Here is a 23,891-nt window from a genome sequence, read left to right as displayed (position 1 = left end):
TTCACAGGAGAGTACGTCCAGAGAGGATACCTTCATGACCTTTTGTGTGATGCCTTAACAAGAGCAGATGTTCTTACATCTGATATTGTCTAATCACAGAGCTAATACTGATGTTATAAGGTTTGATATTGTCCAATCACAGAGCAAATAGTGATGTTATTAGGTCTGATCATTTCCAATCACAGAGCAGATAGTGATGTTCTCAGGTCTGATAATGTCCAATCACAGAGCTGATAATGATGCTATGAGGGTTGGGCTTGATTTTTTGCGATGTCCATTTTGTCCATGTTCATCAAATATGACAAAATTATTGTACATAAATCAGACTCCATACACTCAGAACCCACTACCTACACTCTGATTATATGACTTCTAAGCAAGTCATGTTTGTGTGTGTGTCTTAGATTCTTGGTTTGATTTGTAATGTGGTGTTCGTGTGTGTGTTGTCTTAGATTCTTGGTTTGATTTGTAATGTGGTGTTTGTGTGTGTGTTGTCTTAGATTCTTGGTTTGATTTGTAATGTGGTGTTTGTGTGTGTGTTGTCTTAGATTCTTGGTTTGATTTGTAATGTGGTGTTTGTGTGTGTGTTGTCTTAGATTCTTGGTTTGATTTGTAATGTGGTGTTTGTGTGTGTGTTGTCTTCGAGTGTCATTACTAATTTAATTTGTGAGATCTGATGTTTTTGTGTTTGTGTTTATGCTCATTTTGTGTGATTAATCACTTCTTTTGTAATTTAATATTTTAAAGAATGTTTATGTTGACGGTGTGTGTGTGTAGTTTGGCAGCAGACCTTCCCTGCTCGTCTCCGGCAGTATGGAGCAGGACGAGACCTTTCAAAAGGCATGTAGCTCTTCATCTGTGTCGCTACTCATCCTCACTCCTAATCAGAGCTCCGAATTACAGTAAAAACACAGCACACTGATAATTTACACAACCCTTTTCCGCAAACTTGATAGCAAGATCATCTGATGGAGTGGAGCGTCGCCCGGGCACGCACTCTCTGAATTCCTGAAACAGGGCTCACTCTCTCGCGCCAGCAGACAGTAAACGCGGATTGAAAAAAAAACTGTATGAAAATGGTGTTAAAGAAGTTTTTACTGACCCTAAACACAAAAATAACATTAGAAAATATCCTAAATAAACAGCCATGCCTTAAGCCTGCAGTACAAACAGCAGCATAGGTGCCTGCCTGTGGTGTTGTGATTGGTGTTGCTGAGTGCTTGTTGAACCCTGCGCGAGGGAACCGCCCAGGAAACCGCGAGCTGCGTGTGGGTGGAAGTGCTCGAGAGAAGCAGATCCGCGCGCGGCAGCCTGGCTCGCGAAGCTTCGTCTGAAGGCTTGCTGGCTCTGGTCCCTGAGCGCGTGGCCTAGCCGCGCGAATGCTCCTCTAGCCCCCGCGCGGTTGTTCGTTTGCCTCCTGGATCGGAAACATGACGGTAAGTTTGCTTTAACGCGAGCCGCGCGTTTAAGATTCTTCAGCAGCGTGACGTTATCGCGTGCGTGAATCTTTCCGCGTCTCCCGGTAATGGCAGCTTGTCCCGAGCCTCCCGTGTTGTGTGCGCGCGGGAGGTTTTTTGGAAGGTCAGGGCTGTGCCCGTGCAGAAGCCTGCTGGTGGTCGCGTGGCGGGGGCACTGTCGCGGAGCGCAGTCTCTGATGGAAAGGTTTGTGTGGCCCGCCCGAGCCCTGTTCCTGTTATTCGTGCTGTCGTGCTGGATGTTTGCTGAGAGAAGCACTGACCGAACCACCCACAGCTCTGAGCCGCAAAGCTCAGTTTAATAATTAAAATAAAAAGCCATTTAGGCTAGCAGCACTGAACACCTTCCTCACTGTGCTGTTGACTCTGCACTGAACACCTTCCTCACTCCACTCTGTGCTGGTGATTCGGTGGCTCAAGGCTGAAGGTGGACTACGCTGCAGACGCCTGCAAGCTTTTCTACGCGTTATGAGTCATTTGAAGCTTTTACCTGACGCATAAATCACCTTGATGTAGTAAATTAGATCTGGCTAAATCACCTAGATCTAGAATTCTTGAATGCAATGAATAGGTCACTGGCCTTGAGTTTGGGTACAGCTCTCATTAGCAGTGCTGAACGTTTCCTCAGTATGGAACTGGTGTAGTGTTTTGTAACCAGTTGTGTGTGACTTTGGGGGAGTGGTGTGTTACAGAGAGTAAGCATGGTGAAATGCAGATGTATCCTAATCTTAATAATTGTGATTAGCATTTTATTTCCTTACTGCACTCACTGTGTGTGTGAGTGAGAGTATGAGAGAGTGCGCATGGGTTCGTGTGTGAGTGAATGAGAGTTTGTTTCCTCATTCTCACTTCATCTGTGTTGGCCTTTGTGATCTTTCCTGCTAATTTTCACATTTCATTGGTCTGTCCTGTCTGCACACACATCTGTGTTGGGTAACACTGGGTTGTGTGCAGGGTTTGGTGGCAGTGAGCGGCTTGGGACAGCGTTACGTAGTCAGAGTAAAAAAAAAGGTAACTGGTCTGTTACAGAAAATAGACAGTAATCAGAGATCTGATACATTTGAAAAACGTGATCTGCTAAATTTGAAGTTGCTAGCGGGACTCAGAACAAGAATCTCTGTTTTTCCTTCTGTTTTAATGGTTTTAATGGAGTGACCAGGTCTGTTTTCATGGGTTTAATGGAGGTCTTTTTTAATATGTGTACTGTGTGGTCTGTGTGTATTTAAGTGGTTCAGTATGTACCCTGCATCCAGTTCACACCCAGGATGTGTGTTAGGTCTCACAGGCGACTTCACACTTGTAATACACATCTAGAAACAGACTGTTATAATGCGTACCTCAGTTGTTATGAGACAAGAACTTTTACACCCGTTATAGTCCTAAACCCTAAACTCTACCCTCTCACCCAGTCGATATGGTGTGGTTGGAGGGAAGAACCCAGATTACGAGCCCCTGACTCAAACACGGGATTTCTTATGGGAGCACAGCCACAACAAAAGGTTCAAACCCACGAGTCCATGAGATTGTGATGTAGATCTGTGTGTGTGGAATACTCCAACATGGCAACCCAGGTTGGGTTTGAGAACTCCTGATCATTCTTCACTTCTCTGGGTTGTTTACACTGGTGGAGTTGACATTTCTCCCAGTGCTGTCCCACTGGTTGTGGTGCTATGTGCACAACTTTAACACGTCTGCACACAGAAAACACAGGGACTTGTGGGAGCTTGTTGGTGCCATGCTGACTGGCACTGCCGTTAGTGGGTTACAAAGTAATCAGAGTAAACAGATTGTTATTTTAATCTAGTAACCCTAGGCATTAGGTTACAGATGCACAGATCTATTTTTAATAGGTCGTCATTTATCTGTAATGGAATACATTTCTAAAGTAACTTTCCCAGCCCTCATGTGTAAGGCGGCTAACGTGCATGTCAGTCCAATCACACGTGAGCACAAGAGCTGTTGTCTTTACTTAGTGACACAAACCCGGTTTGAGAGACTAAAAAACTCTCTCTCTCTCTTTCTCTCTCTCCTGCTTCCATAGCCTGACCTGCTTAATTTTAAGAAGGGATGGATGTCCAAACTGGATGAAAGTGGAGAGGTACAGCATCATATTACTATATTTTGATAAATCTTCAACACTGAGAAATACAATTCAAATGTGAAGTGTGTGATTCTCCTCTGTGTGTGTGTGGGTGTGCGTGCAGTGGAAGAAGCACTGGTTTGTGCTGACAGATGCAGGACTGAAGTACTACAGAGACTCTGGAGCAGAAGAGGTTAGGAGTGTGCATGTGAACAGCCGTGAGACTGCACGTGTGTGAGACTGCGCGTGTGCATATGACTGCATGTGTGTCTGCATGCGTGCGTGTGTCTGCTTGCGCGTGTGTGTGTGTGCTCTAGTGTGTTGAGCTATTCCTGGGTTTGTTTGTGTAGAAAGATGAGCTGGATGGTGAAATTGATCTCAGGTCATGCGTGAAAGTCTCAGAGTTTGACGTGGATAGAAACTACGGCTTCCAGATCCAGGTGAGGGACCCCATCGCTGATCTCTGATCACGTCTGACGTGTAACTGGTCACGTTGTCTGACATGTAACTGCTCACCCCTCTTCCAGACGGAGGATGGTGTAGTCACTCTCTCAGCTATGACAGCTGGTATCAGGAGGAACTGGATTGAGGTTCTGAGGAAAAGCATCAGACCCATCAGCTGTCCGGACCTTACACAGTCAGTCATACACACACACACACACACACACACACACACACACACACACCTCTTATACAGTCAGTCACACGCACACCTCTTACACAGTCAGTCACACACACACACACACACCCCTTACACAGTCAGTCTCTCTCTCTCTCACACACACACACCCCTTACACAGTCAGTCTCTCACACACACACACCCCTTACACGGTCAGTCTCTCACACACACACACCCCTTACACGGTCAGTCTCTCACACACACACACCCCTTACACGGTCAGTCTCTCACACACACACACACCCCTTACACGGTCAGTCTCTCACACACACACACACCCCTTACACGGTCAGTCTCTCACACACACACACACCCCTTACACGGTCAGTCTCTCACACACACACACACCCCTTACACGGTCAGTCTCTCACACACACACAACACCCCCTTACACGGTCAGTCTCTCACACACACACACACACCCCTTACACGGTCAGTCTCTCACACACACACACACACCCCCTTACACGGTCAGTCTCTCACACACACACACACCCCTTACACGGTCAGTCTCTCACACACACACACACCCCTTACACGGTCAGTCTCTCACACACACACACACCCCTTACACGGTCAGTCTCTCACACACACACACACACCCCTTACACGGTCAGTCTCTCACACACACACACACCCCTTACACGGTCAGTCTCTCACACACACACACACCCCTTACACGGTCAGTCTCTCACACACACACACACCCCTTACACGGTCAGTCTCTCACACACACACACACCCCTTACACGGTCAGTCTCTCACACACACACACACCCCTTACACGGTCAGTCTCTCACACACACACACACCCCCTTACACGGTCAGTCTCTCACACACACACACACCCCTTACACGGTCAGTCTCTCACACACACACACCCCCTTACACGGTCAGTCTCTCACACACACACCCCTTACACGGTCAGTCTCTCACACACACACACCCTACACGGTCAGTCTCACACACACACACCCCCTTACACGGTCAGTCTCTCACACACACACACCCCCCTTACACGGTCAGTCTCTCACACACACACACCCCCCTTACACGGTCAGTCTCTCACACACACACACCCCCCTTACACGGTCAGTCTCTCACACACACACACCCCTTACACGGTCAGTCTCTCACACACACACACCCCCCTTACACGGTCAGTCTCTCACACACACACACCCCCCTTACACGGTCAGTCTCTCACACACAACACACCCCCCTTACACGGTCAGTCTCTCACACACACACACCCCCCCTTACACGGTCAGTCTCTCACACACACACACCCCCCCTTACACGGTCAGTCTCTCACACACACACACCCCCCCTTACACGGTCAGTCTCTCACACACACACACCCCCCCTTACACGGTCAGTCTCTCACACACACACACCCCCCCTTACACGGTCAGTCTCTCACACACACACACCCCCCCTTACACGGTCAGTCTCTCACACACACACACCCCCCCTTACACGGTCAGTCTCTCACACACACACACCCCCCCTTACACGGTCAGTCTCTCACACACACACACCCCCCCTTACACGGTCAGTCTCTCACACACACACACCCCCCCTTACACGGTCAGTCTCTCACACACACACACCCCCCCTTACACGGTCAGTCTCTCACACACACACACCCCCCCTTACACGGTCAGTCTCTCACACACACACACCCCCCCTTACACGGTCAGTCTCTCACACACACACACCCCCCCTTACACGGTCAGTCTCTCACACACACACACCCCCCCTTACACGGTCAGTCTCTCACACACACACACCCCCCCTTACACGGTCAGTCTCTCACACACACACACCCCCCCTTACACGGTCAGTCTCTCACACACACACACCCCCCCTTACACGGTCAGTCTCTCACACACACACACCCCCCCTTACACGGTCAGTCTCTCACACACACACACACACCCCTTACACGGTCAGTCTCTCACACACACACACACCCCCTTACACGGTCAGTCTCTCACACACACACACCCCCCCTTACACGGTCAGTCTCTCACACACACACACCCCCCCTTACACGGTCAGTCTCTCACACACACACACCCCCCCCTACACGGTCAGTCTCTCACACACACACACCCCCCCTTACACGGTCAGTCTCTCACACACACACACCCCCCCTTACACGGTCAGTCTCTCACACACACACACCCCCCCTTACACGGTCAGTCTCTCACACACACACACCCCCCCTTACACGGTCAGTCTCTCACACACACACACCCCCCCTTACACGGTCAGTCTCTCACACACACACACCCCCCCCCTTACACGGTCAGTCTCTCACACACTAACCCAGACCTCATACGGTCTCTCTCTCTCTCTCTCTCTCTCTCTCTCTCTCTCTCTCTCTCCAGGCTGCCAGACAACAGTAGCATTAAAGTGAACTCTCGTCATACGTCATCCCATCATCTGCTCTCCCAATCAGAAATCCTCTCTGCTGCAAACTCCACCCATCGTAGATTTGATTATGTAGAGCTTTCTCCTGTAGCCACACCTCCTTCCCCAGCCAATCAGAGAGAAGCTGGGGAAGGACAGGTCCATGAGCTCGGCCAAGGGCAGGAGGAGAGGAGGCGGGGTGACTCATGGGAGGCGGTGCTGTTGCGTAAGGGGCTGGGCCACTCTTCAGACCAGAAACGAATTGAGGAGGAGATAGAGCAGAAATGGGTGGAGTTTGAACGTCTGCCACTCAAAGAGATGAGGTCACTTCCTGTGCTGGGGTTGCGGTCTGGTCCGTCAGCCAATGAGGCGCTACAGAGGGAGGTAGTGCGTGCAGATGATTTTCAATTTGCAAAACAACAAATGCAAATTAACAATCCATCTGTTGATCTAAACCAGTGACCCAGAATGCTTTAGTTAAAGACACCCACACACACACGTACATCTCCTTCAGTTCAGCTGCTTTGGCTAAAGTGTTTCTGGGTCTGTGTTATAGTCACTAACATAGAACTGTACTGTGTGTGTGTGTGGAGCTCAGTAGTGTGTGTTCACACCTCGTAGAACATACCAGGGAGGTCGTGTTTTCTCTGTGTGGGGGGTTTCTGTTTTGTGATGTCCAGATTGCGGTGACGTCACCTCCGTTCAGTCCCGCTGGGCGCAGGGTCGTCCCTCCATCCGTCCCGCTGCATTGGGCTTTACCTTTCTCCCTCTGTGTCCCTCTCTGTCCGCTAGGTGGCGTCTCTGAGGCAGCAGCTGGAGCGTGCGCGGGGTGCGGGGGGGGTGGGAGGGTGCGTGTGTGTGGGCGGAGAGGGCGGGTGGCGCGCGTGTTTGGAGCAGATGGAGCGTGTCCATAAGGAGGTCCTGGAAGAGCTGCAGAGACAACATGTTCGTCAGACAGAAGAGCTGGAGAGAGAGAGAGAGAGAGAGTTAAAGGAGGAGGCACGGGCCACGGCATGTGGTGAGACACACACACACATTCTCACACACACGAACGCACAGGAAACGTGTGTAGGCACACCTAGCAATGACACACCCATCAGTGAGATAGAGATAAAGACCTCAGATAAAACCAGACTGGTGTGCACAGGGCACGGGGCTAGCCAGAACACAGCCTAGACTGAACTGGTGAGAGAGGGGCAGGGCTAACAAATAGTCTAGACTGGTGAAATTAACAAATTCATCTGACATGGAAGACATCATTACTGATTTAAAACTGAACTGTTTGTGTGCGTGTGCACGCAGCTATGGAGGTCCTGAAGAAGGCTCACCAGGAAGAGCTGGAGCGTGAGGTGCAGAAATCTAAAAGCCTTAGAGGACACAGAGCAGATCCACACAAAGACCACCAACAGTGAGTGCACACACACACACACAGAGCAGATGCACACAGAGACCAGCAACAGTGAGTACACACACACACAGAGCAGATGCACACAGAGACCAGCAACAGTGAGTGTACACACACACACACACACACACACACACACACAGAGCAGATGCACACAGAGACCAGCAACAGTGAGTGTACACACACACACACACACACACACACACACACACACACACACCCACAGAGCAGATGCACACAGAGACCAGCAACAGTGAGTGTACACACACACACACACACACACACACACACACCCACAGAGCAGATGCACATAGAGACCAGCAACAGTGAGTGTACACACACACAGAGCAGATCCACACAGAGACCAGCAACACTGAGTGTATACACACACACACACACACACACACACACAGACCAGCAACAGTGAGTGTATACACACACACACACACACACACACACACACACAGACCAGCAACAGTGAGTGTATACACACACACACACACACACACACACACAGACCAGCAACAGTGAGTGCACACACACACACACAGAGCAGATGCACACAGAGACCAGCAACAGTGAGTACACACACACACAGAGCAGATGCACACAGAGACCAGCAACAGTGAGTGTACACACACACACACACACACACACACACACACACAGAGCAGATGCACACAGAGACCAGCAACAGTGAGTGTACACACACACACACACACACACACACACACACACACACACCCACAGAGCAGATGCACACAGAGACCAGCAACAGTGAGTGTACACACACACACACACACACACACACACACACCCACAGAGCAGATGCACATAGAGACCAGCAACAGTGAGTGTACACACACACAGAGCAGATCCACACAGAGACCAGCAACACTGAGTGTATACACACACACACACACACACACACACACAGACCAGCAACAGTGAGTGTATACACACACACACACACACACACACACACAGACCAGCAACAGTGAGTGTATACACACACACACACACACACACACACACAGACCAGCAACAGTGAGTGTATACACACACACACACACACACACACACACACAGACCAGCAACAGTGAGTGTATACACACACACACACACACACACACAGACCAGCAACAGTGAGTGTATACACACACACACACACACACACACACACAGACCAGCAACAGTGAGTGTACACACACACACACACACACAGACCAGCAACAGTGAGTGTACACACACACACACACACACAGACCAGCAACAGTGAGTGTACACACACACACACACACAGACCAGCAACAGTGAGTGTACACACACACACACACACACACACACAGACCAGCAACAGTGAGTGTACACACACACACACACACACACACACACAGACCAGCAACAGTGAGTGTACACACACACACACACACACACACACACACACACAGACCAGCAACAGTGAGTGTACACACACACACACACACACAGACCAGCAACAGTGAGTGTACACACACACACACACACACAGACCAGCAACAGTGAGTGTACACACACACACACACACACACAGACCAGCAACAGTGAGTGTACACACACACACACACACACACACACAGACCAGCAACAGTGAGTGTGTACACACACACACACACAGACCAGCAACAGTGAGTGTACACACACACACACACACACAGACCAGCAACAGTGAGTGTACACACACACACACACACACACACACAGACCAGCAACAGTGAGTGTACACACACACACACACACACACACACAGACCAGCAACAGTGAGTGTACACACACACACACACACACACACACACACACAGACCAGCAACAGTGAGTGTACACACACACACACACACACAGACCAGCAACAGTGAGTGTACACACACACACACACACACACACAGACCAGCAACAGTGAGTGTACACACACACAGACCAGCAACAGTGAGTGTACACACACACAGACCAGCAACAGTGAGTGTACACACACAGACCAGCAACAGTGAGTGTACACACACACACACACACACACACACACACACAGACCAGCAACAGTGAGTGTACACACACACACACAGACCAGCAACAGTGAGTGTACACACACACACACAGACCAGCAACAGTGAGTGTACACACACACACACAGACCAGCAACAGTGAGTGTACACACACACACACAGACCAGCAACAGTGAGTGTACACACACACACACAGACCAGCAACAGTGAGTGTACACACACACACACACACAGACCAGCAACAGTGAGTGTACACACACACACACACACAGACCAGCAACAGTGAGTGTACACACACACACACACACAGACCAGCAACAGTGAGTGTACACACACACACACACACAGACCAGCAACAGTGAGTGTACACACACACACACACACAGACCAGCAACAGTGAGTGTACACACACACACACACACAGACCAGCAACAGTGAGTGTACACACACACACACACACAGACCAGCAACAGTGAGTGTACACACACACACACACACACAGACCAGCAACAGTGAGTGTACACACACACACACACACACACACACACAGACCAGCAACAGTGAGTGTACACACACACACAGACCAGCAACAGTGAGTGTACACACACACACAGACCAGCAACAGTGAGTGTACACACACACACAGACCAGCAACAGTGAGTGTACACACACACACACAGACCAGCAACAGTGAGTGTACACACACACACACAGACCAGCAACAGTGAGTGTACACACACACACACACAGACCAGCAACAGTGAGTGTACACACACACACACACAGACCAGCAACAGTGAGTGTACACACACACACACACACACACACACAGACCAGCAACAGTGAGTGTACACACACACACACACACACACACACAGACCAGCAACAGTGAGTGTACACACACACACACACACACAGACCAGCAACAGTGAGTGTACACACACACACACACACACACAGACCAGCAACAGTGAGTGTACACACACACACACACACACACACACAGACCAGCAACAGTGAGTGTACACACACACAGACCAGCAACAGTGAGTGTACACACACACAGACCAGCAACAGTGAGTGTACACACACACAGACCAGCAACAGTGAGTGTACACACACACAGACCAGCAACAGTGAGTGTACACACACACACACACACACACAGACCAGCAACAGTGAGTGTACACACACACACACAGACCAGCAACAGTGAGTGTACACACACACACACAGACCAGCAACAGTGAGTGTACACACACACACACAGACCAGCAACAGTGAGTGTACACACACACACACAGACCCGCAACAGTGAGTGTACACACACACACACAGACCAGCAACAGTGAGTGTACACACACACACACAGACCAGCAACAGTGAGTGTACACACACACACACAGACCAGCAACAGTGAGTGTACACACACACACACACACAGACCAGCAACAGTGAGTGTACACACACACACACACACAGACCAGCAACAGTGAGTGTACACACACACACACACACACACAGACCAGCAACAGTGAGTGTACACACACACACACACACACACACACAGACCAGCAACAGTGAGTGTACACACACACACACACACACACAGACCAGCAACAGTGAGTGTACACACACACACACACACACACACACAGACCAGCAACAGTGAGTGTACACACACACACACAGACCAGCAACAGTGAGTGTACACACACACACAACAGACCAGCAACAGTGAGTGTACACACACACACAGACCAGCAACAGTGAGTGTACACACACACACACAGACCAGCAACAGTGAGTGTACACACACACACACAGACCAGCAACAGTGAGTGTACACACACACACACAGACCAGCAACAGTGAGTGTACACACACACACACAGACCAGCAACAGTGAGTGTACACACACACACACACAGACCAGCAACAGTGAGTGTACACACACACACACACACAGACCAGCAACAGTGAGTGTACACACACACACACACACAGACCAGCAACAGTGAGTGTACACACACACACACACACAGACCAGCAACAGTGAGTGTACACACACACACACACAGACCAGCAACAGTGAGTGTACACACACACACACACACACAAGCAACAGTGAGTGTACACACACACACACACAGACCAGCAACAGTGAGTGTACACACACACACACACAGACCAGCAACAGTGAGTGTACACACACACACACACAGACCAGCAACAGTGAGTGTACACACACACACACACAGACCAGCAACAGTGAGTGTACACACACACACACACAGACCAGCAACAGTGAGTGTACACACACACACACACAGACCAGCAACAGTGAGTGTACACACACACACACACAGACCAGCAACAGTGAGTGTACACACACACACACACAGACCAGCAACAGTGAGTGTACACACACACACACACAGACCAGCAACAGTGAGTGTACACACACACACACACACAGACCAGCAACAGTGAGTGTACACACACACACACACACAGACCAGCAACAGTGAGTGTACACACACACACACACACAGACCAGCAACAGTGAGTGTACACACACACACACACACAGACCAGCAACAGTGAGTGTACACACACACACACACACAGACCAGCAACAGTGAGTGTACACACACACACACACACAGACCAGCAACAGTGAGTGTACACACACACACACAGACCAGCAACAGTGAGTGTACACACACACACACACAGACCAGCAACAGTGAGTGTACACACACACACACACACAGACCAGCAACAGTGAGTGTACACACACACACACACACAGACCAGCAACAGTGAGTGTACACACACACACACACACAGACCAGCAACAGTGAGTGTACACACACACACACACACAGACCAGCAACAGTGAGTGTACACACACACACACACATGACCAGCAACAGTGAGTGTACACACACACACACACAGACCAGCAACAGTGAGTGTACACACACACACACACACAGACCAGCAACAGTGAGTGTACACACACACACACACAGACCAGCAACAGTGAGTGTACACACACACACACACAGACCAGCAACAGTGAGTGTACACACACACACACACACAGACCAGCAACAGTGAGTGTACACACACACACACACAGACCAGCAACAGTGAGTGTACACACACACACACACAGACCAGCAACAGTGAGTGTACACACACACACACACAGACCAGCAACAGTGAGTGTACACACACACACACACAGACCAGCAACAGTGAGTGTACACACACACACACACAGACCAGCAACAGTGAGTGTACACACACACACACACAGACCAGCAACAGTGAGTGTACACACACACACACACAGACCAGCAACAGTGAGTGTACACACACACACACACAGACCAGCAACAGTGAGTGTACACACACACACACACAGACCAGCAACAGTGAGTGTACACACACACACACACAGACCAGCAACAGTGAGTGTACACACACACACAGACCAGCAACAGTGAGTGTACACACACACACACACAGACCAGCAACAGTGAGTGTACACACACACACACACAGACCAGCAACAGTGAGTGTACACACACACACACACAGACCAGCAACAGTGAGTGTACACACACACACACACAGACCAGCAACAGTGAGTGTACACACACACACACAGACCAGCAACAGTGAGTGTACACACACACACACACAGACCAGCAACAGTGAGTGTACACACACACACACACACACACACACAGACCAGCAACAGTGAGTGTACACACACACACACACACACACACACACACAGACCAGCAACAGTGAGTGTACACACACACACACACACACACACACACAGACCAGCAACAGTGAGTGTACACACACACACACACACACACACACACAGACCAGCAACAGTGAGTGTACACACACACACACACACACACAGACCAGCAACAGTGAGTGTACACACACACACACACACACACACACACAGACCAGCAACAGTGAGTGTACACACACACACACACACACACACACACAGACCAGCAACAGTGAGTGTACACACACACACACACACACACAGACCAGCAACAGTGAGTGTACACACACACACACACACACACACAGACCAGCAACAGTGAGTGTACACACACACACACACACACAGACCAGCAACAGTGAGTGTACACACACACACACACACACACAGACCAGCAACAGTGAGTGTACACACACACACACACACACACAGACCAGCAACAGTGAGTGTACACACACACACACACACACACACACACAGACCAGCAACAGTGAGTGTACACACACACACACACACACACAGACCAGCAACAGTGAGTGTACACACACACACACACACACACACAGACCAGCAACAGTGAGTGTACACACACACACACACACACAGACCAGCAACAGTGAGTGTACACACACACACACACACACACAGACCAGCAACAGTGAGTGTACACACACACACACACACACACAGACCAGCAACAGTGAGTGTACACACACACACACACACACACACACACAGACCAGCAACAGTGAGTGTACACACACACACACACACACACAGACCAGCAACAGTGAGTGTACACACACACACACACACACAGACCAGCAACAGTGAGTGTACACACACACACACACACACACACACAGACCAGCAACAGTGAGTGTACACACACACACACAGACCAGCAACAGTGAGTGTACACACACACACACAGACCAGCAACAGTGAGTGTACACACACACACACAGACCAGCAACAGTGAGTGTACACACACACACACACACACACAGACCAGCAACAGTGAGTGTACACACACACACACACACACACACACAGACCAGCAACAGTGAGTGTACACACACACACACAGACCAGCAACAGTGAGTGTACACACACACACACACAGACCAGCAACAGTGAGTGTACACACACACAAACACAGACCAGCAACAGTGAGTGTACACACACACACACACACAGACCAGCAACAGTGAGTGTACACACACACACACACACAGACCAGCAACAGTGAGTGTACACACACACACACACACAGACCAGCAACAGTGAGTGTACACACACACACACACAGACCAGCAACAGTGAGTGTACACACACACACACACAGACCAGCAACAGTGAGTGTACACACACACACACACACACACAGACCAGCAACAGTGAGTGTACACACACACACACACACACACACACACAGACCAGCAACAGTGAGTGTACACACACACACACAGACCAGCAACAGTGAGTGTACACACACACACACAGACCAGCAACAGTGAGTGTACACACACACACACACACACACAGACCAGCAACAGTGAGTGTACACACACACACACACACACACAGACCAGCAACAGTGAGTGTACACACACACACACACACACACACACAGACCAGCAACAGTGAGTGTACACACACACACACAGACCAGCAACAGTGAGTGTACACACACACACACAGACCAGCAACAGTGAGTGTACACACACACAAACACAGACCAGCAACAGTGAGTGTACACACACACACACACACAGACCAGCAACAGTGAGTGTACACACACACACACACACAGACCAGCAACAGTGAGTGTACACACACACACACACACAGACCAGCAACAGTGAGTGTACACACACACACACACACAGACCAGCAACAGTGAGTGTACACACACACACACACACAGACCAGCAACAGTGAGTGTACACACACACACACACAGACCAGCAACAGTGAGTGTACACACACACACACACAGACCAGCAACAGTGAGTGTACACACACACAGACCAGCAACAGTGAGTGTACACACACACACACACACACACAGACCAGCAACAGTGAGTGTACACACACACACACACACACACACACAGACCAGCAACAGTGAGTGTACACACACACACACACACACACACACACAGACCAGCAACAGTGAGTGTACACACACACACACAGACCAGCAACAGTGAGTGTACACACACACACACACACACACAGACCAGCAACAGTGAGTGTACACACACACACACACACACACACAGACCAGCAACAGTGAGTGTACACACACACACACACACACACACAGACCAGCAACAGTGAGTGTACACACACACACACACACACACACACAGACCAGCAACAGTGAGTGTACACACACACACACAGACCAGCAACAGTGAGTGTACACACACACACACACACACACACAGACCAGCAACAGTGAGTGTACACACACACACACACAGACCAGCAACAGTGAGTGTACACACACACACACACACACACACACACAGACCAGCAACAGTGAGTGTACACACACACACACAGACCAGCAACAGTGAGTGTACACACACACACACAGACCAGCAACAGTGAGTGTACACACACACACACACAGACCAGCAACAGTGAGTGTACACACACACACACACAGACCAGCAACAGTGAGTGTACACACACACACACACAGACCAGCAACAGTGAGTGTACACACACACACACACAGACCAGCAACAGTGAGTGTACACACACACACACAGACCAGCAACAGTGAGTGTACACACACACACACACAGACCAGCAACAGTGAGTGTACACACACACACACAGACCAGCAACAGTGAGTGTACACACACACACACACAGACCAGCAACAGTGAGTGTACACACACACACACACAGACCAGCAACAGTGAGTGTACACACACACACACACAGACCAGCAACAGTGAGTGTACACACACACACACACAGACCAGCAACAGTGAGTGTACACACACACACACACAGACCAGCAACAGTGAGTGTACACACACACACACAGACCAGCAACAGTGAGTGTACACACACACACACAGACCAGCAACAGTGAGTGTACACACACACACACAGACCAGCAACAGTGAGTGTACACACACACACACACAGACCAGCAACAGTGAGTGTACACACACACACACACAGACCAGCAACAGTGAGTGTACACACACACAGACCAGCAACAGTGAGTGTACACACACACAGACCAGCAACAGTGAGTGTACACACACACAGACCAGCAACAGTGAGTGTACACACACACAGACCAGCAACAGTGAGTGTACACACACACAGACCAGCAACAGTGAGTGTACACACACACAGACCAGCAACAGTGAGTGTACACACACACAGACCAGCAACAGTGAGTGTACACACACACAGACCAGCAACAGTGAGTGTACACACACACAGACCAGCAACAGTGAGTGTACACACACACAGACCAGCAACAGTGAGTGTACACACACACAGACCAGCAACAGTGAGTGTACACACACACAGACCAGCAACAGTGAGTGTACACACACACAGACCAGCAACAGTGAGTGTACACACACACAGACCAGCAACAGTGAGTGTACACACACACAGACCAGCAACAGTGAGTGTACACACACACAGACCAGCAACAGTGAGTGTACACACACACAGACCAGCAACAGTGAGTGTACACACACACAGACCAGCAACAGTGAGTGTACACACACACAGACCAGCAACAGTGAGTGTACACACACACAGACCAGCAACAGTGAGTGTACACACACACAGACCAGCAACAGTGAGTGTACACACACACAGACCAGCAACAGTGAGTGTACACACACACAGACCAGCAACAGTGAGTGTACACACACACAGACCAGCAACAGTGAGTGTACACACACACAGACCAGCAACAGTGAGTGTACACACACACAGACCAGCAACAGTGAGTGTACACACACACAGACCAGCAACAGTGAGTGTACACACACACAGACCAGCAACAGTGAGTGTACACACACACAGACCAGCAACAGTGAGTGTACACACACACAGACCAGCAACAGTGAGTGTACACACACACAGACCAGCAACAGTGAGTGTACACACACACAGACCAGCAACAGTGAGTGTACACACACACAGACCAGCAACAGTGAGTGTACACACACACAGACCAGCAACAGTGAGTGTACACACACACAGACCAGCAACAGTGAGTGTACACACACACAGACCAGCAACAGTGAGTGTACACACACACAGACCAGCAACAGTGAGTGTACACACACACAGACCAGCAACAGTGAGTGTACACACACACAGACCAGCAACAGTGAGTGTACACACACACAGACCAGCAACAGTGAGTGTACACACACACAGACCAGCAACAGTGAGTGTACACACACACAGACCAGCAACAGTGAGTGTACACACACACAGACCAGCAACAGTGAGTGTACACACACACAGACCAGCAACAGTGAGTGTACACACACACAGACCAGCAACAGTGAGTGTACACACACACAGACCAGCAACAGTGAGTGTACACACACACAGACCAGCAACAGTGAGTGTACACACACACAGACCAGCAACAGTGAGTGTACACACACACAGACCAGCAACAGTGAGTGTACACACACACAGGACCAGCAACAGTGAGTGTACACACACACAGACCAGCAACAGTGAGTGTACACACACACAGACCAGCAACAGTGAGTGTACACACACACAGACCAGCAACAGTGAGTGTACACACACACAGACCAGCAACAGTGAGTGTACACACACACAGACCAGCAACAGTGAGTGTACACACACACAGACCAGCAACAGTGAGTGTACACACACACACACACACAGACAGACCAGCAACAGTGAGTGTACACACACACACACACACAGACCAGCAACAGTGAGTGCGCACACACAGACCAGCAACAGTGAGTGCGCACACACAGACCAGCAACAGTGAGTGCGCACACACAGACCAGCAACAGTGAGTGCGCACACACAGACCAGCAACAGTGAGTGCGCACACACAGACCAGCAACAGTGAGTGCGCACACACAGACCAGCAACAGTGAGTGCGCACACACAGACCAGCAACAGTGAGTGCGCACACACAGACCAGCAACAGTGAGTGCGCACACACAGACCAGCAACAGTGAGTGCGCACACACACAGACCAGCAACAGTGAGTGCGCACACACACAGACCAGCAACAGTGAGTGCGCACACACACAGACCAGCAACAGTGAGTGTACACACACACAGACCAGCAACAGTGAGTGTACACACACACACACACACAGACAGACCAGCAACAGTGAGTGTACACACACACACACACACAGACCAGCAACAGTGAGTGCGCACACACAGACCAGCAACAGTGAGTGCGCACACACAGACCAGCAACAGTGAGTGCGCACACACAGACCAGCAACAGTGAGTGCGCACACACAGACCAGCAACAGTGAGTGCGCACACACAGACCAGCAACAGTGAGTGCGCACACACAGACCAGCAACAGTGAGTGCGCACACACAGACCAGCAACAGTGAGTGCGCACACACAGACCAGCAACAGTGAGTGCGCACACACAGACCAGCAACAGTGAGTGCGCACACACAGACCAGCAACAGTGAGTGCGCACACACAGACCAGCAACAGTGAGTGCGCACACACAGACCAGCAACAGTGAGTGCGCACACACAGACCAGCAACAGTGAGTGCGCACACACAGACCAGCAACAGTGAGTGCGCACACACAGACCAGCAACAGTGAGTGCGCACACACAGACCAGCAACAGTGAGTGCGCACACACAGACCAGCAACAGTGAGTGCGCACACACAGACCAGCAACAGTGAGTGCGCACACACAGACCAGCAACAGTGAGTGCGCACACACAGACCAGCAACAGTGAGTGCGCACACACAGACCAGCAACAGTGAGTGCGCACACACAGACCAGCAACAGTGAGTGCGCACACACAGACCAGCAACAGTGAGTGCGCACACACAGACCAGCAACAGTGAGTGCGCACACACAGACCAGCAACAGTGAGTGCGCACACACAGACCAGCAACAGTGAGTGCGCACACACAGACCAGCAACAGTGAGTGCGCACACACAGACCAGCAACAGTGAGTGCGCACACACAGACCAGCAACAGTGAGTGCGCACACACAGACCAGCAACAGTGAGTGCGCACACACAGACCAGCAACAGTGAGTGCGCACACACAGACCAGCAACAGTGAGTGCGCACACACAGACCAGCAACAGTGAGTGCGCACACACAGACCAGCAACAGTGAGTGCGCACACACAGACCAGCAACAGTGAGTGCGCACACACAGACCAGCAACAGTGAGTGCGCACACACAGACCAGCAACAGTGAGTGCGCACACACAGACCAGCAACAGTGAGTGCGCACACACAGACCAGCAACAGTGAGTGCGCACACACAGACCAGCAACAGTGAGTGCGCACACACAGACCAGCAACAGTGAGTGCGCACACGCACACGCACACGCACACACAGAGACCCGCAACAGTGAGTGCGCACACGCACACGCACACACACAGACCCGCAACAGTGAGTGCGCACACGCACACGCACACACACAGACCCGCAACAGTGAGTGCGCACACGCACAGACCAGCAACAGTGAGTGCGCACACGCACACACATACAGAGACCAGCAACAGTGTACACACACACAGAGCAGATCCACAGAGAGACCAGCAACAGTTAGTGTACACACACACACACACACACACACACACACACACACACACACACACACACACACAGAGCAGATCCACAGAGAGACCAGCAACAGTGAGTGCACACACACGCGCACCGACCAGCAACAGTGAGTGTACACACACACACACGCACAGACCAGCAACAGTGAGTGTACACACACACACACACCAGGTTCACACACACTCATGCTGTGCCAGGGCGCTGCTCTTTTATCCAATGGTCAGAGCTCATGCTTACCTCCTGTCAGTCCTGGAATCGAGTTACAGGGGTTTACGTGTGTGTGTGTGTGTGTGTGTGTGTGTGTGTGTGTCCAGGGTGGAGGTGGTGTGTCTCCGTCGTGAGTTACAGTCTCTCTCTGAGCAGTATACTCAGAAGTGTGTGCAGCTGACGCAGGCACAGCAGAGCAGTGGAGTGAGACAGAGAGAACTAGACATACAGGAGAGAGAGCTGGAACAACTCCGCCGGGAAAACCAGGTCAGAAACACACACGTGCACACTTATGTGAGGTGAGAAATTTGCAGTTGTTTTGTGCGAGCAAGTGTTTGTAATTATTCTAAATTCTGCTTCCCTCTCTGTCCCTCTCCCTCTGCATCTCTCCTCTCTCTCTCTCCCTCTCTCTCTCTCTCTCTCTGTCTCTGTAGGATCTTCACACTCGTTTAGCAGAAGAAATTCAACGCATGCGCTCTTGCATCACAGGTCAGGAGGAGGTTGCCACTGGTGACACCAAACTGCGCACAGTGTGTGAGTTGGAGGTAAGGCAGCTCTACTGGCTCAGTCCACCTTCCTGAAGGTGCAGGGTGTGATGATGGTGGGGTGGTGATAGTATGGTGGTGGTGTGGGGGTGTTGATGGGGTGGTGATGGTGTGGGGGTAGGGTGGTGATGGTGTGGGGGTGGTGGTGTGGGGGTGATGGGGTGGTGATGGTGGTGTGGGGGTGATGGGGTGGTGTGGTGATGGTGTGGGGGTGGGGTGGTGATGGTGGGGTGGTGATTATGTGGTGATGGTGGTGGGGTGGTGATTATGTGGTGATGGTGGTGGGGGGTGGTGTGGGGGTGATGGGGTGGTGTGATGGTGTGGGGGTGGTGGTGGGGGGTGATGTGGTGATGGTGTGGGGGTGGTGGTGGGCGGTGGTGTGGGGGTGGTGGGGTGGTGATTGTGTGGTGATGGTGGTGGGGGGGTGTAATGATGGTGTGGTGATGGGGTGGGGGTGGTGGTGCTGTGGGGGTTATGGGGTGGTGTGGTGATGGTGTGGGGGTGATGCGGTGGTGTGGTGATGGTGTGGGGGTGATGGGGTGGTGTGGTGGGGGTGATGGGGTGGTGTGGTGATGGTGTGGGGGTGGTGTGGTGATGGTGTGGGGGTGTAATGATGGGGTGGGGTGGTGGTGGTGTGGGGGTGTAATGATGGGGTGGGGTGGTGGTGGTGTGGGGGTGTTGATGGGGTGATGGGGGTGATGTGGGGTGGTGATGGTGTGGGGGTGATGTGGGGGTGTAATGATGGGGTGGGGTGGTGATGGTGTGGGGGTGGTGGGGTGGTGTGGGGGTGATGGTGTGGGGGTGGTGGGCGCAGTGCTGGATTTATTCCTTCTTTGTCTGTTCTGTTGAGGTGCTGCTGAGAGTGAAGAACACTGAGGTGAACTACTTACAAAAGGAGATCACGTGTCTACGGAATGAAGTGCATTTTCTCAATGTGGTACGTCCTGGAGCCCAGAGAGACAGCCTAGGGGTGGGTGTGTGTGGGTGGGTGTGTGTGGGTGAGAGAGAGATAGAGAGCGAGAGGGGTAGTCTGATGGTCTGGTTGTTTTGAATGAGTAAGAAAGAAAATAATATTTTTTTGATCATCATTGATCTAATTTAAGGTAAAACAAACAAATGAAGGTGAAATACATTAAAACATCAGATCATCAAAATCTCCCACCACAAATCTGAAGTTCTCTGTCCACAAAATTCGTGTGTGTGTGTGTGTGTGTGTGTGCGCGCGCGTGCGTGTGTGTGTAGGAGAAGCAGAGTGTGTGTGAGCGCTATATGAGCGTGTGTGAGGATCTGAAGGTGTTTAAGGAGCGGAATGAACAGGAACTTCAATCTCTGCGTGAACATCTCAGACTAGCCATGGCTGCCCTGCAGGAGGGACAGGGCCTTGGCAACAGCCTGCAGCACTGACCCCTGCTGCCAAACACAGGTACTGCAGCACAGCCTCCGTGTTTCCCCCCAGTGGGCCTACCAAGCATATGTAACAGTGGAGTGTATGGATGTGTAATACTACCAGGTGTGTGTAACAGTGCCTGGGGGAACCTGCATAAACTACAGACTAATGTGCACAGCAGAATGTATCTTTACTCATCTGCACAGGGAGAATCAATAACACACCAAAAGCCCACTGTATTATCCACCCGTACGCCAACACACACAGATAATGGCTAGTTCACCCAGCTCGCTGACTCCCCATCACAACACTGACTGACTGGGAGTGTTTGCTGTCGTACTTCTTACTGATGTTTTAATGGGATTTCTCTTTTTTTTTTTATACTGTTGTTTGTTTCAGCTGAAGAGGTGGAACTGGGAGTACCATTTGCCTTTCATTTCAGTCCAGTCAGCCAATCAAGAACAGGGACCTGTGTCAGCTGACCTGATGCACTGGGTCTCTTAAATCTCTGCCTGCACTCTTTTTATAATGAGCTACATGTATATAATGTATAACTTCACCGTTTTCTTTAATGCTGTCCTGCTGTACTGGGGAAAGAGAACTGGAATGGAACCTGGGAAACTGCAAAAGAAAAACTTAAAACTGTCAGATCCTGAAGCATCTCTGTGCAGCACAGCAAAGGCTAGTGAGTGCGTGAGTAAGTCTGAACCAGTTAATCAGGGGTGTCTAGTGCTGCGACCCCCATGGCCAGAGCCGTGAGGAGCTGCAGGGCTCTGGGCGCCCGCATGATGCTGGCTTGGGGGAAACCAGGACAGTACTGTAGCATAACTGCTCTGAGATCAGTGAACAGGGTCCCCACACACTTCCAGCATTACAGCGATTAGAGCATAACTGCTCTGAGATCAGTCTGAACTACCGGAGGCCGTCTGCCCTGTGTGTGACCCTGGGTAGACGGGGCTATGACTGCCACAGAGACTCGAACCA

General features: G+C 50.8%; 1 protein-coding gene across 1 annotated transcript in view; it reads left to right on the top strand.

The window, feature by feature from the left end:
• Positions 1–1,286: 1,286 nt before the first annotated feature.
• The window catches only part of triobpb (TRIO and F-actin binding protein b), a 22,842-nt gene continuing 237 nt past the window's right edge, over positions 1,287–23,891 (top strand). The window contains exons 1-13 of the mRNA XM_035525673.1: positions 1,287–1,436; positions 3,517–3,573; positions 3,680–3,748; positions 3,906–3,995; positions 4,083–4,192; positions 6,632–7,037; positions 7,446–7,671; positions 7,956–8,061; positions 21,083–21,242; positions 21,410–21,520; positions 22,371–22,457; positions 22,763–22,943; positions 23,307–23,891. The exon at positions 23,307–23,891 is cut by the window's right edge and continues 237 nt beyond it. Of these exons, the coding sequence (XP_035381566.1) occupies positions 1,431–1,436; positions 3,517–3,573; positions 3,680–3,748; positions 3,906–3,995; positions 4,083–4,192; positions 6,632–7,037; positions 7,446–7,671; positions 7,956–8,061; positions 21,083–21,242; positions 21,410–21,520; positions 22,371–22,457; positions 22,763–22,924 (1,590 nt within the window). The 5' untranslated portion in view covers positions 1,287–1,430 and the 3' untranslated portion in view covers positions 22,925–22,943; positions 23,307–23,891. The remainder of the gene's footprint in view (positions 1,437–3,516; positions 3,574–3,679; positions 3,749–3,905; positions 3,996–4,082; positions 4,193–6,631; positions 7,038–7,445; positions 7,672–7,955; positions 8,062–21,082; positions 21,243–21,409; positions 21,521–22,370; positions 22,458–22,762; positions 22,944–23,306) is intronic.

This window comes from Electrophorus electricus, chromosome 4 (genome assembly GCF_013358815.1).
Source record: "Electrophorus electricus isolate fEleEle1 chromosome 4, fEleEle1.pri, whole genome shotgun sequence".
Lineage (NCBI taxonomy): Eukaryota > Metazoa > Chordata > Actinopteri > Gymnotiformes > Gymnotidae > Electrophorus > Electrophorus electricus.
This window is presented reverse-complemented; position numbering and strand designations above follow the sequence as displayed.